Source organism: Fusarium keratoplasticum, chromosome 8, assembly GCF_025433545.1.
Source record: "Fusarium keratoplasticum isolate Fu6.1 chromosome 8, whole genome shotgun sequence".
Lineage (NCBI taxonomy): Eukaryota > Fungi > Ascomycota > Sordariomycetes > Hypocreales > Nectriaceae > Fusarium > Fusarium keratoplasticum.
Window position 1 is genome coordinate 45,441 of NC_070536.1, and position 15,925 is coordinate 61,365.

At 39.5% G+C, this 15,925-nt stretch overlaps 2 protein-coding genes across 2 annotated transcripts; both read left to right on the plus strand.

Moving 5' to 3' along the window:
• Nucleotides 1-7,967: 7,967 nt before the first annotated feature.
• Nucleotides 7,968-9,033, plus strand: NCS57_00981300 (uncharacterized protein; the record flags this gene model as incomplete). The annotated part of the gene is made up of 3 exons (XM_053059574.1): nucleotides 7,968-8,221; nucleotides 8,287-8,404; nucleotides 8,458-9,033. 3 exons carry the CDS (start codon nucleotides 7,968-7,970, stop codon nucleotides 9,031-9,033), a joined length of 948 nt encoding a protein of 315 aa, XP_052909968.1.
• An 825-nt stretch (nucleotides 9,034-9,858) lies between these two features.
• NCS57_00981400 (putative oxidoreductase YhdF) lies at nucleotides 9,859-10,905 on the plus strand (the record flags this gene model as incomplete). The annotated part of the gene is made up of 4 exons (XM_053059575.1): nucleotides 9,859-9,920; nucleotides 9,983-10,102; nucleotides 10,153-10,518; nucleotides 10,569-10,905. The coding sequence occupies 4 exons, from the start codon at nucleotides 9,859-9,861 to the stop codon at nucleotides 10,903-10,905; spliced, it is 885 nt and encodes a 294-aa protein (XP_052909969.1).
• Nucleotides 10,906-15,925: the final 5,020 nt, after the last annotated feature.

Here is a 15,925-nt window from a genome sequence, read left to right on the forward strand (position 1 = left end):
GTAGATAGTAGGCCCGAATTTAAGAAGGAATTTCTACCCTTGCTCGAGGAATTAGGAATATAGTAAATCGTCACGTCTCTATATAACCCTAAAGCTAATGGCATTAATAAGAGAGGGCATTATTTTATTTTGATAGCTTTAAGGAAGATAAAAAGAAAAAGGAAGCTAAGATAATATGATAACCTAGAGAGAGCGTTTTTCGCCGATAGAACAACTATAAAAGCACCACATAGATATTCTCCTTTCTATCTTATCCACGGATAGGAGCTAGTATACCCCCTGGAGGTTAATCTTCCCACTTGGCGATTAATTAATTGGGATAAAGTATCTATGGCAGATGACCTTATCCTTATGAGGGTTAAAATCCTTAAAAGAAAAGGTAAAGATATAAAAGTAGCGCGGTAAAAGATTGGTATATTTAGGGCGAAAGTTGCGAAGAAGCAAAACGAGAAGAATATCCATAGGTTAAGAAAGACCCCTCTAAAGGTTAGGGATTTAGTATTAAGATTCGACGTTCCCTAATTAAATAATATATCGATAAAAATAAAGATAGTATATAAGTAGTATAGCCTATTTTATATCTTTAAATATTATGACGGGGCGAATTACTATAAGCTCGAGATACTTAATGGCTATGAGATCACAAAATCTATTTATAGGGATTACCTAAAGAAATTCATAAAGGATAAAAATGGCTAGTGGGAAAGGGAGTTAGATGAAGAGGAAGTCCTTAAGAAGCTCAAAGAAGAGAAAGAAAGTTTAGAGGGAAGCGGAAATAAAGAGAATATATAGGTAATAAGAAGTAAGAAAGTAGTGAATAATCAAATAGTTAATTAAGTAAGCGATGATAAAAATGAGGAGGAAGATAATAGGGAGGAGGATCTTAGCGAAAAAAGTAAGATGCTATACCCGAGGAGAAATACTTTAATACGCATAGAAGTATAACTTCTAGGCCTTACTACTAAGTAAATTACTTAGTATAAAAGCCTTTAAAATAAAACGAAGAGGAAAAAGGGGTAGCATTAAAAACCTATGAGGATCCTTAGGTTTTTAGTGGGGGAGGATGAGACGGAGGAGAAAGTTTTAGTATTATAATATAACCATTGGAATTTTTAATAAATCTAGGTATTTATTTTACGAGAGATATATAGATTATTTAATTAGATACTAGAGATACCGCCTAAGATATAGAGGATGCTATTTAGGATAGGCGGGATATTATAAGAGATAACCGCGATATAGTCTATAATAATTTAGATGTAATACTTGAATTTATTATTTATTAAGAAATAAGCTTGATATAAAGCTCGTAGAAGATAATTAAAACTAGATAAAAGACTCGATAAGGAGATTAGGAATAGATAGAGGCAAATAATTAATTAAAAGTAACTATAGATATAAAGCTAGACCTTATTATTAATTAAGTAAAAATAATAACTCCTTACCACGCTTAAAATTTATCCCTCAGCGGGAAAGCTCTTAAGACCTAAAATCTAACCCCTTTTAGAACCTAGAAGGGTTAGCCTTCTCATTAAGAGCTAATTAGCGTATCCCCTGGAGAAGCTAATGGTCTTGCTTTTGATTCCTATCCTCGGAAGGGTATAGGTAGGAAATGCGAGGATAAGATACCTAATTTAATTAATTAATTCTAACCTCACTGGATAAATCCTTTAGAGTATCTTTCCCTTGCAGAGGCTAGTCCAAAGGACCCTCAGTAGCGGATTTTGGCTAATACCTAGGCAGAAACTCTTACTCGCAAGGCTTCTAGTGCTAAACATAATTAGTATACTTCCCGCCTATGAAACCCTTAATCAAGACGCAAGATGAGAAGGGGTAAAGGATATGCTCTTTATTCTAGCTAATATTAGTTAAATAGGACTAGTAATAGTGTCGATAGAAGATAGGGTTATGGAACCCGAGGAGGGCGATCCTAAGAGCTTTTTGGTGCTCTAGGCGAGTGATTAATTACTTAAAGAATTATCTACGGGGATAGGCAAAGTCGGCAGGGATATAGATGGTCTAGAGGGAATGATTTGGTATTAGCGAAATGAGCTTTCTTATAATAGCATCGGGAGCGCCGTAGCGCTTAAAGAAATGTTTCGCGATGGCCTTTAGGTTCTTATGGCCCATATCATTAAAAGCGAGCTCAATATATAGAGGGAAGCCATCTCGGTTAAAGGCGAAGCGAGAATAGATCTAGACCTTGAGGCACTCATAGACCTATTTAATCATTTGGTCAAAAAGGCTATCGAGAGCAGAGAGGATATGAGAACTAGCCCTAGGGAGGTTAGCCGTCTAGGCCTCTATAGGAGTCACCTTGAAACCGCCATGGTCACTTTACTAAGAGGAGGTGCCCCTCTGGAAGTTAGTGTGAGAGAGCTAAGGCCGAGCGAGAGTCTAAATATTAGGAAAGACGTTCCGTCGCTTATTAGCGAGGATCTCGTGAGGAGTCTGCGTAGATATAGTGAATCGATTAATTAAAAGTATAGGTAAGAGTGGTGAAGTTAAAAGAGAGGAGAATAAGAAAATGAGGAGTATATAAGAGTTATATGCGTATAAAATCAAAATATGTGAAGGAAGAGGAGCGGTATATTTAGGTGACCTCTAAGTAGAAGGCTATAATTTATAGTCGCCCTTTATATATAATAAAAGAGCTAGATAGCCTTATAAGAGGAGAATAATATATTAGCCTTCTTTTATACCTCGCATATAAACTAACCCTTTATTTATTTTCCTCGAGATATAAAGACATATCCCGCTCCTTATTTATAATCACTCGCGCCGACTATTTAATTAGAATATAAAGCCTTCTTTCTGCCTATTTAAGAGCATATATTTACTCCCTTGACGAAATAATATTCTTTATCTAATAATAGCGAGATCAGCGTAGACTAGTGACTAACCTTAGGATTAGCCCTTCGCACCCCGGAATCAACGAGCTTAAAAAACCGATCGACTGCCTTTCTATTTAATTATATAAAGCGCAACTATACGAGAACCATATACTATATATATTATATACGAATTAATAAAAAGACCTTCCTATAGCGATAACTCTATACCCTCGAGTATACTTTAAACCTTTAAGATACCTCTACTTATATAACTAACTATTTTCTTCGCCCCCGTTGATTATTCGCGGTTTATAAAGAAAGGGAAGATAGCCTACTTAGTGGCTCGGGTTAATTACTTTAGAGGAGTAAGAAGCTTCCTCGAGAAGAATAAGACTAGCCCTAATATAATCAAGAAGTTATATGAATCTAAGTAGCCGCCCTTCTTTTAGTCACGATAGGAATAGGACCACTAGGACTTTGCTACCTTTAAATACCCTAATATAATAGATGATCGCCAATTAATTAAATTAAAGCTCAGAAAAGATAAGCTCTAGAGGAATTACTTTAATAATCCTACCTATAATATATTATGGGGGGAATATGCGCTAGCTTTATGGCGCTTATACTAAGACCTAGAGAAGGACGGAGAGATACTCTTGAATGACTTAATCTTAGCGGTACTATAAATGCTTAGGAATAGCCTCGAAAAAGTCATTATAGTTGTATGATATGAAATTGATATTTAAGTGAAGAAGCTAGAATATAACTCCGATTAGGAGAAGCCTTTGCTATTCCTCCCTGATAATTATAAGAGAGTATTAATAAATTATGATATAGGTTTTGGAGGGATTTAAAGGTGGCGTAAAGCCTATAGAGGGAAAAGATTCTTTATGGGATTTTTTAGGTTTAGGTATAATAAGCACTTTACCATATTTATATAGGATAAGGTCAAGGGCGACTTCTATTACTTTGATATTATATTAATTGATTAAAAGCTCTATATAAAGCTCGCCTCTATCGCCTAGCAAGAATACCTTATAAGCGCCGGTTAATTATACCACTTTAATTTTTATTTTATTCCCTTGATTCTATAGAGAGGGGGATAGGAATATGGTCTCCTTAGCATATTTTGCCTCTTTTAAACCCTTAGAGGGCTCGTGGGAGTAACTTTAAGCGAGTTAGCTATGATTTATCCCCCTATAGCCTTAAATATTAATAGGAATGAGGTAATACCCTCGTAATTATTTAATCTATTAATCCGTGACTAATTATTAGACTCATAGACTAAGGGGGGAAAGCCCAGAGATATCCTATATAATAATAACTTAAATAGAATTCAAGGCATCTATTAGACTATGATCTTTAACGAGCTAGGGATCAAGGACGGTTACTTTTAGCGCAAGAGCACCCGCAGCAAAGTCTTTATAAAGCGGCAATCCCTCTACGCGGATATAATTAATTATAATCCGGTTGAGTTTACTTAGATAGTATCCCGAGACTAGCTTTATATCGACTAGGGAGGATATATGCCAGTAGATATGAGGGATATTAGCCATATTAGTAATTAATAATCCCATTGATTAATCTTAATTCCCCGGGCTAATCTAGGCAATATGGTAGAAATTCCCTAAGGGCCAGGGCTATTTATAGTCCTTAACTCCGGAGTCGCATTTCTTGACCTCCTTGCGTAACTAATTAAATAATATACCGACTAAGGCGTAAAGATCATAGATAATTTCCTTATTTACTAAGAAGGGGTAATCGTCCCGATTAATAACGATGAGCCTAACCTAAAGATAAAGAAGCCAATAAAGAAGTCGATCGGCCTAAGACCCAGGGTTCAAAAGCAAGCCAATAAATCCTCGACTCTTGCACCTCCTGATTAAAAGGATTAGCCTTGGACCCCAAGCAAGCCCCTCAGTAATCTATCCCTAGGGACTCCGAAGTAGCCATGACCTTCGTCGAACAGTAGCTCTAAGTACCAGCAGACCGGGAGCCCCTCCTTATCTAAGGGTATAAAAGATATGACTATGGGATAGAAGCCACTAGGTCTATCTAATCAAATAATAATTAACTATGGATAGGGTTAAACTAGAGATAGGCGTCCCTTTATTATTAAAGAAAGACCTTATATCCGCGGAGCCGAAGATTTTATTTACTTAGACTACAAGACCGATAAGGAAGCTATATTAAAGCGGAAGGCGATTAAGGCGGGGATAAAGATCATATCAGTCAACCCAGGGGAAAAGAGTTGGCTCAGCATAGTGCGTGGCTGGCCTACGTAATGATTACTGACCGGCAATTATGCTACTTACCTCCCTGGCGGGATAGTAAGACCCTCCTAGTGGGATAAGATTCTGGCCATTGCCGCCTAGCCTTAGATACCTACTGCGGTGTTAAAAGAGAGCTAAGACGAGAGGATAAAGAAACGGCAGAAGAGCAAGGACACTTAATTAATTAATCTAGAATAGTCATATGGCGGGCGCGGCGCTAGGTGAGGCGCAATGGGAATAATACGTGAAGTAAGGGGGGATAAGTTTAACGAGGCTTTTAGGACTATGAGGACAGGTATCAAAGCCTCGTGGGGAGCTGTGAGTTGGGGAAAATAAGTGCTAAGCCGTTTTGGGCCGTTGGGCAATTTCTTATACGTAGAAAAAGGTCAGAGGCCGCGGCCTCTAATCATTATAACCTTTTTTATTGATTATAACGAGAAAGGGGAGCTTTAGGCTTTCTTCCTCGGCGTAATCATTATTACTATCAATTAATTATTTGCCCTTACTATTTTCTATGTTATTGAGATCACGAGACAGTGTGTGAGATCTCTCTTTTGAAAGGTCACGAAAGGAATTCGCGAAGATCTGGCTGTGTGGTGTGGTGTGTTCTGTTTCTCCAACAAATTACCTCGCTAATTAGTACTAAGAAAGTAACCTCCTGGGCGATTAGGCTATTATAATAACTTAAAATAGCTAGATTAATAATAAGATTAGTCTTAAGTAGCTTAAGTATTTTAATTAGTATATAGCTAATTAATTAATTAGTTCTTATTATTTCTTAATTCTTAATAGCTATAAAAGTTATTACTTTATTAAATTTAAGAGATATTATAAAAAGAAAAAAATTATCTAGCTTTATATATTACCTTATTTATCTTATTTACTCTAGCCCCTTAATATTAGATATTTTAATATACTAAAGCGAGCTTATAGTTAAGAAATAAAGCAATTAATTAAATACTCTATAACCTATATTTTAAAGACTAAGTTTTTTCTAGCCTTCTATACTATATATAAGGCTATTATAATAGAAAGAAATGTTAAGGGGGCTTTTAAAGGAGCTAATTTTATTCCTCTTAACTTAGAAATTATAGTCTTAAAGCTTAATATTTAGCTATAAATACTAATACTAATTAAGGAGGTAGCTAAATTATTAACCCCTTAGGCTTTAAAGACCCTAAAGATTATATTTAAGGCCTAATTTTAGTTTAAATACCTTAAAAGATAAATTAGAAGGCACTAAAGTAGCTCTCTAGAGTTAATTCTTAAAGTATTAAAGTCTCTTATAAAGGGAATAAAGGTAGTTATATATGAGATAGCTCTTATGAGGGCAGAGGTCTAAGACCTTTAATAGGTAAATAAGATATTAAGCTAGCGCTAGAGGGCAAAAAGGATTAAACTATAGAAAAGAGGGGTAATAATGGTAGAGGAAGGAAGGTAAGTAATTAATTAAATGGATATAGATGTGTAGGTAATGGCTAAATCGTCGAGGAGTAGTAGTCGAGGGAGGTTAATCGGACTGGGTATTTAGCGCTATGGTATTTACGGTAAGCCTAGGCATAATATAAGGACCTATTAGGTAGTAATTAAGATATCTAGGGAAGAGTATAATAAGTAATTTTAATTAATTAGATAATTTATAGTATTTTTATTATAATATTCCTAAGGAGGGTTAGGATTTTTATAATACTCGCTTATCTATAATACTTGCTTATTATATATGTTAAAATTAAATTATTTTTAATAATATTTCTTTTTTTTTCTTTTAGGCTATAATATAGCCTTATTAATTAGGCCTAGTCCGCCGCAGAGCTAGAGATTACCCAGCCAGCTATTAGAGGCATATAACTATTAAAATAGCTATAGGTTGCGGTAACACTAACTAAAGTGGCGCGCTATGCTTTTTGGCTCAGTAGTGAATTTCTAACAATAACAACCTTCTAAGCTATTATACAAGTCCCAATCCAACAAGAGCAGCCTACTCTAGCTAAGGAAGAGACAACTTAGGTCGGCCGCTCCGTAGTTTAAACAGTGGTATTCTACTAACGTAATAAAATTAATAACTTTTAAGCTGAAACCCTAGCCTTTCCCTGTTGCCTTCTGAGCTCGATGATGTCATCAAGGCGCCCTGCGTAATCGCCCATAGGCATCGAGAAGCCTGCCAGGGAGGTCGCTTACAAAATTGAGCAGTACATATTAGGCTCAGTCCCTTGGTCCGGCGAAATAGCCACTGAGGTAGGTGGAAATCTCCTTGACGACGTCGGGGTCCATGATGGGGTGTGCAATGTGGAAGAGAAGCCATGCAGAGCCAGCCTTATACAGGCTGGCTCGGGAGAATCTTGGAGAAATAATGCATCTACTTGCTCAACGACCTTGAAAAAGTCTTAGGATTTTTTCACCACCATCATGATGACATGGCGGAGATCTGTTTTAATATTACTTGGGCTCTTATAGAGGTATACTAAGTCCTAAAAGTTAATCTTTTCCTAGTTCCTAGCGATATTTCATATGATATTTTATTAGATATCAGGGACAATTTTACGATACAGCCTTTTCTCAATCACTGATTTTATAGTATCTTGTTTTTCCTTAACCCGTGTGGCGGGATGGGCATATAGAAGAATCAGGAAGTTAATGATCTGATAATCTCTCGCCGTTCACCAGATGACGCAATTATGTCGGCTTTAATACCACAGACAGCAATCCCCGCAGTTTACAAATTTGCATCATCATGATATCATTGTACGACTTCGGTTATTGATATAGAGTTCCATTCGCGGCCTCGACTCCCTAGCAATGAACGTTAAACTTAATTAAAACCTTAGTTATTATTGACAAGTGTGTTTTTACTGCTTTTATGATGTTTTTCACAAGTCTTGTCAAATCCGCATGGCGACCTTCGGCCTGTGTGCCAAGGGTCTTTTCTCGATCCTTGTCAACATCACGCTCGCTACGAGCTCCTGGGCCTATTCTCTTGGAAGACAAGGAGAATGGGTTTGGGTTCGTCCGTCATAATGCGCGCCCGCCAAAGCCCAGGTCGATTGGCGTCACAGAGATTCGGGGTCCTTATTACTCGGCTATGGGGAAGCGGTATCTGCAAGATGTTCTCGAAACGTAAGGTTCTCTCTTTCTAGATCAAGGGAGTAATGGGACAAACTTTGGTAACTGACAGGTGCTAGAATGGGGCATCATGTAGATGGCCTCAAGTTTGCTGGAGGCTCCTTTGCTTTGTTCCCTGAAGATAAGCTCAAGGAACTCATTGACCTTGCCCACCAGCACGACGTCTACGTATCCACGGTATGTATGCTACCTCCGTCAAACGTGTGCACTGGCTAACATTCTGGTGATAGGGCGGCTGGATGGAGCACATCCTTCTGCAGTCTGATCCACCGTGGGCTGTGGACCGGTATCTGAAGAAGTGCAAACAGCTTGGTTTCGATGTGGTCGAGATTTCGGCAGGATTCCTGTCCATCCCACAAGATGACTGGGTCCGAATAGTCGAAAAGGTCCATTCAGAAGGCCTCATCGCCAAACCAGAGTGCGGAATCCAGTTCGGAGCAGGAGGTGACACGGAAGCCTCGGAGCTGTCGTCTCTGGGAACGTCAGATCCTTCTAAGATGATCACCATGGGAAAAAGGTTCATCGACGCGGGCGTCGAACGCATCATGATTGAGAGCGAGGGCATCACGGAGAATGTTGCAAGCTGGAGGACAGACGTGATCCAACAGGTCCTGAAGGAGCTGCCAGGGGAAAAGGTCATGTTTGAGGCTGCGGATCCGAAGGTGTTTAACTGGTACGTTCGAGAGTTTGGGGGCGACGTCAACCTATTCGTGGACCATTCGCAGATTGTGCAGCTTTCTTGTCTGAGAGAGGGTATCTGGGGGCAGTCCGATACTTTTGGATCGGTTATCAACTATAGATCGTGAGCTAGACGTCCACGCTGTAAGAGAAGTATGGCTTGCGATGTTCAATGGTGGACTAGTATTTGCACAAGTCGCTCTTCTGACTATGCGCGTTGAAGATGGCATGTTGCCAAGGGATAACTGCTGTGGGCTGTCTTTCAATTTCTCAGAAGGCTCAACCAGTTTCATGCCTAGAGTTTCTAAGATATCATGCGTACGAATTGATATAGATAGCTACGCCAGAACTATTGGGTGGACATGGGAAGGGCATTACACCAAGCTACTCTTGGGCGTCGAGCCATAGCCTGGTCTTTCCTAAGCCACTTCTGGTTCGACGATGACTGCGATATCATAATTAACAAGGGGGTTTTTTTTAACAAGAGACACCCCCTTACAGAAATATGGAGAGGATACCTCGGTATCGAGGGAGACTTGCTTGGCAATGTCAATGTTCTCATGTTGACGACAGACGACAGCTTGGGTGACGCACCACATCCAGTTGTGTGTCGAAAATGGTAATTGAGAAATACTCGTGATGTAAATATAGCCGCACATGCAGCTCTTTGTTGTTTTAGCTTTGCCTCATAACAGCATCATGGTGGCTTCACCCCACACTGCAATCCTGAGACAACTTTGACATCATGAGTATCAGCGGCCCATACATTATCAAGGGAACTGGCCCGATTGATTGACTTTTTTGTGAGTGTCAGAAAAAAAAAACAAGATCATTTCTTGCATTTTCGCATGGCCTCTCCATTCCTCGTCCGTCGACTCGTTCTTCAGCCCACCTTTGTCCGGATACTCAACAGACCATACATCTTTAGATCTTCATTTCACGTCTGCGCCAAAATGTCTGCAGAAGGTGGTCAATTCAAGCCTGTTCCGGAGAAGCAGGCCCAGGACCTTCCAGGGTGTGCCCGCCCTGCTCTATTGGTGCTCCATATTACCCGATTGTCTAACTGCCCCCTTGCAGCACAGAGAGGGACATGAAGCCGACTAGCGAGTCTACAAAGCTTGAAGGCAAAGACAAGTTCCACGAATACCGCGCTGCCAACAAGCTCCAAGATAGTAAGGCTCTGATCACAGGCGGAGAGTAGGTTCTTGGTATTCAATCTCTCTCTCTCACGATGCTGACAGACCCAGTTCTGGAATTGGACGGTCAGTCGCCGTCCTCTTTGCGCGTGAGGGTGCAGATGTGAGCATCGTGTACCTCCCAGAAGAGCAAAATGACGCCGAGGACACCAAGAAGATGGTTGAGGAAGAGGGCCGCAAGTGCGTGCTCATCGCCGGCAACCTCATGGACAATGAGACGTGCCAAAAGGCGGTCCAGAAGCACGTCGACGAGTACGGCAAGATACACATCCTCGTCAACAACGCATCCAAGCAGATCATGTGCAGTGACTTGAAGGATATCGACTTGGATAAGGTTGAGAGCACCTTTCGCAGCAACATTCTGCAGATGTTTGCCATTACCAAATATGCTCTTCATCACATGGAGACTGGCGGCTCGTGAGTCAATGGCGGTCTCTGTCTTCACCATCCAGGACTAACATCTGCAGAATCATCAACTCGACGTCCACGGTGGCCTTTAGGGGTACAGCCTCGATGGTCGACTACGCATCCACCAAAGGCGCAATCACGTCCTTTACCCAGTCCCTCGCCAAGCAGCTCGTTTCAAAGGGCATCAGGGTCAATGCGATCGCTCCGGGCCCTGTGCATACCCCCCTTCAGCCGTCTTCCAGACCAGCAGAGCAGATGGAAGGGTTCGGCCAGGGGTCTCAGCTCGGTCGTCCTGGACAGCCCAGCGAGGTTGCACCCAGCTATGTTTTTCTTGCTTCCAAAGACTCGGAGCTTTACTATGGGCAGGTTCTGCATGCTTATCCTCTCGGGGATTAGGCGTCAGCTGCACTGACTGGTATGACGAGAGTCGTTACGCCGCGTCACAATTTGGTCTTGATGGATTGCTATTTCACAGGTTATGGCTGGCTACCTTAAAAAGATATAACAGCAAAGGTCTTATAGTATTTAAGAAAAGAGGCAAGTAGGATAAGATAATAGTTAAAATAAATACTTTATAAAAGGGATAAAAAATATTATATAGCTTTATTTAAGCTCGTGTAATAATAGGTTTATATATCCTAGCCTTCTTAGTAGGGGAATATAAAAGAATCTTTTATCCTTTATTATAATTATTATTATTTTAATTTAAATACGCTTTAATATAATATAACTATTTTACTTACCTAGCTTTATATAACCTAAGGAATTATAATTATAATAATTTTAAAAGATTTTTTATAAGCTATTTAAGAAAATAGTTATTTTAAAGATAATATATAAAAATATTAAAAATTCTTTATTATAAAGACTTATAAGAATTAATAATACTATTTATTTTTAACTTTAATTTAATATTAAATTTAATAAAATAATTATAATTAAAATATAATGTATATGATAAGCGAGTAAGCCAGGCAACCGAGTGAGCCACTTTTCTTAACCTCTCTTTTAGAAATCGCAATAAAAACACTATAAACCATTTGATCAATTAAAACTACTCGCTATACTCTTCCCCAGATGTCTCAATCACTACCTGACAGGTCCTTGCATTATGGCCGGGTTGGCCGCAGATACCACAACGCCGAACACCCGGTCGCGCCGACCTTCCTTGACCACTACGTCTCGATGATTCAGCCACTACCTGCGCATCAGCATCCATTTGATTAATTGCCTGCCTTCCTTCCTCTACCGTTATAACCCCTCTTTTCTGTAGCCGGGTTCTTTTTGCCCTCCGGCGCCGACTAAGTATCTCATTTGCCTCCCGAAGGTCTTTGTTCTCAGCAGCTAGTAAGGCAACCCGATGCATAACTGCCTTTGTCCCCTTCTCAAGAGACCTCAGGGCTTCAAGGATTGACTCTAGGGAGCTGCTTTGGTGCCTTCTGATTCGTCTTTTAAGGTATTTAGATTGAGATCCGGCCTCAAGCATAGTCCTTGGGGTCTTTGAGACCCAAGAGGTCAAGGGCTCAGATCCCTCCTCAGCCGGCGTTGGAGTCCGTAGCTGCACATTAAGCTTCGAGACCACAATTTCTGGGTCAAGGGGAATAAGGCCAGCTCCTTTAAAAGCCCCCTTAATATTTCTCTCCGTCATAGTGGCCTCGTGTGTAGCGTGGAAGGCCGGAAAGAACTCAGTCTTTGAAACGTGGGTTATAGAGCATCTGATCAATCGCTCTATTTCTCGACCATAAGCTCGCTTTAGCACGCTAAAGCACCCGACGTCAAGAGGCTGGAGTAGATGAGATGAATAAGGTGGCATGCAAAGCCGGATGATCTTCTTTTCCTCATAATATCTCTCGAATTCGATAGAGTGGTGACTTTCATGGCCATCAAGGATCAAGAGACGATAGGATCCAATTGATCGATTGGTTGTGCATCGGTCAAAGTGCTTCAGCCACTCGAGACCGGTCTCGTTATCGGTCTAGCCATTTTGGGTCATTGTAATTGCCCAATCGCCCGGGAGGTTGCTTTCTCGGTACCAGTTGGCGAGGTGATATTGGCCTGCACCGATGATAAACGGCTAGATCGCCTAGCCTTCTATATTAATCGCTTAAATAACCATAATCCATTCCCGGTTTCTAGGCTACACTGATTTCGGCTTTAAATGCCTTTCTGAGCCTATGATAACTATTCCGCTTGCAATCATGCCCATAAGAAAGCCAGTCTCGTCAAAGTTATAGATATTATCTGATCGGATGCCATACTTCGCGATTGTATTCGCCACAAGCCGAAACCAATCGCGGATAATGGTTAGATCTTCGCACTTAGCTCTCTAGTAATCATATTTCCGAAAAAAACGCGTCTTAAGCTCTTAGTGTCGCTTAACGAAGTTTGAAGCCCAACGCGTGCCAATAGGTGGCGCGTCGCGGTCGGCAAGCAATTGATCAGCCATTTCTTTCACACCACGAAGCCGGGGGGGAAATCCTCGCGAATCTAGGTCGAGAATAAAGTGAATAAGGATCTATTCCTCTAGATCAGATAGGCGACGCGATTTATTAAAGGTATCGCGTTGAGATTGGATGCCAGTCTGCCGGCGACGTAAAGTATAATGATTAATAGTATATATTTCTGCAGCGCGCCGGATACTAAGTCTTGGGTTATTTTGAAGGGCCTGAAGGGCAAGAAGCATTCTGGCCTCATAATTAGACTGTGACATGCTGGGCGGTTAAGAATTAATTGATTAAATAGAGATAATGTAGGTTGAGGGATTTTTGGCTGACTCGGTTGCCTGGCTCACTCGCTTATCATATACGTTAATAAATATAATTTATTATATTATAAATAACTTAATTTTAATTTTTAAATATTTAGGTTTAATTTAAATACTTAAAAGTATTTTTTAAAGTTATAATTTAAGAAATAAGTCTTACTAATTAATATGCTTATTTAACTAGTAACATATATGCATAGCAAGTGTCTTAGTCAAGCAAGTGTCTTAAATTACCCTATAGTAAGATTTCTACTATTTTTAAAATTACTTTAAGAAATTCTAAAAAATCCAAATTAAAACATATAATACTTAGAGCTTATATATAAGCTTATTATAAGGTCTAAACCTTATTCTAATTTTTTAGAATTTTTAGAAAAATTCCTTATATAACGTATTTCATAAGCAAGTGCAACAGATAAGCAAGTGCAATAAAAATCCTAACCTTCCTACTAGAGATCACAAGAAAAACACTATAAACTATTTAATTAATTAAAACTACTCGCTATACTCTTCCCTAGATATCTCAATCACTGCCTAATAGGTCCTTGCATTATAGCTGGGCTTACTGCATATACCACAGCGCCGAATACCCGGTCCGACCGACCTTCCTCGACTACCACTCCTCGACGATTCGGCCACTACCTATGCATTAATATCCATCTGATTAATTACTTACCTGCCTTCCTCTATTATTATTACCCCTCTTCGCTATAGTCTAGTCCTTTTTACCCTCCGGCGCTGGCTTAATATCTCATTTACCTCTCGAAGATCTTTAACCTCAGTAGTCAATAAGGCAACCTTATACATAATAGCCTTTATTCCTTTTGCAAGGGACTATAGAGCTTTAAGGATTAACTCTAGAGAGCTACTTTAATACCTTCTAATCCATCTTTCAAGGTATTTAGACTAAGATCCAGCCTCAAGCATAGTCTTTAGGGTCCTTGAGATCCAAGGGGTTAAGGGTTCAGCCCCCTCCTCGGCAGGCATTAAAGTCCATAGCTATACATCAAGCTTTAAGACCACAATTTCTAGGTTAAGAGGAACAAAGCTAGCTCCTTTAAAAGCCCCCCTAATATTTCTTTTAATCATAATGGCCTCGTGTGCTATATAGAAGGCCAGAAAGAACTCAGTCTTTAAAACGTGGGTTATAAAGTATCTAATCAATCACTCTATTTCTCGACCATAAGCTTACTTTAGCACGCTAAAGCACCTAATATTAAGAGGCTAGAGTAAATGAGATAAATAAGGTAGCATATAAAGCTAAATAATCTTCTTTTCCTCATAATATCTCTCGAATTTAATAGACTAGTGGCTTTCATGGCCATTAAGGATTAAGAGATAATAAGAACTAATTAATTGATTAATTATGCATCGATCAAAGTGCTTGAGCCACTCGAGACCAATCTTATTATCGGTCTAGCCATTTTAGGTCATCGCAATAGCTTAATCGCCCGGGAGGTTATTGAGTTGGGGAAAATGAGTGCTAAGCCGTTTTGGGCCGTTGGGCAATTTCTTGTACGTAGAAAAAGGTCAGAGGCCGCGGCCTCTGATCATCATCATCTTCTTCATCGGTCATGACGAGAAAGGGGAGCTTTAGGCTTTCTTCCTCGGCGTAATCATCATTGCTATCAATTGATCATTTGCCCTTACTATTTTCTATGTTATTGAGATCACGAGACAGTGCGTGAGATCCCTCTTTTGAAAAGGTCACGAAAGGGAAACGCGAAGATCTGGCTGTGTGGTGTGGTGTGTTCTGTTTCTCCAACAAATTATTTTCTCGGTACTAGTTGGCGAGGTGATATTAGCCCGCACCGATAATAAACGGTTAGATCGCCTAGCCTTCCGCATTAATCGCTTAAATAACCATAATCCATTCCCGGTTTCTAAGCTACACTAATTTTAGCTTTAAATGCCTTTCTGAGCCTATGATAACTATTCCGCTTGCAATCATGCCCATAAGGAAGCTAGTCTCATTAAAGTTATAGATATTATCTAATCAGATGCCATACTTCGCGATTATATTTGCCATAAGCCGAAACTAATCGCGGATAATAGTTAGATCTTTATACTTAGCTCTCTAGTAATTATATTTCCGAAAAAAACATATCTTAAGCTCTTAGTATTGCTTAATGAAGTTTAAAGCCCAATGCGTGCCAATAGGTGGCGCATCGCGGTCGGCAAGTAATTAATTAGCCATTTCCTTTACACCACGAAGCCGGGGGGGAAATCCTCGCGAATCTAAATCGAGAATAAAGTAAATAAGGATCTATTCCTCTAGATCAGATAGCCGACGTGATTTCTGGATAGTATCACGTCGAGATTGAATGCCTTGCTATCGGTGATATAAGGTCTAATAATAGACCTTATAGATAATAGCAGCCCATCGGAGACTTAATTTTAGGTTATTTTAAATAGCTTGAAGTGCTAGAAGCATTCTAGCCTTATTACTAGGGCTTGATATGTTGGGTGATTATAAATCAATTGATCAAATAGAGAAGATATAAGGTGAGGGATTTTTGTTGCACTTGCTTATCTGTTGCACTTGCTTATGAAATATATTAGTAGTTTAGAAAAAAGTATATTCACACTATATAAATAGCTATTTTTGTATAATAAAATTTTTTTAAAAATCTAAAAAAAATATTTTTATAT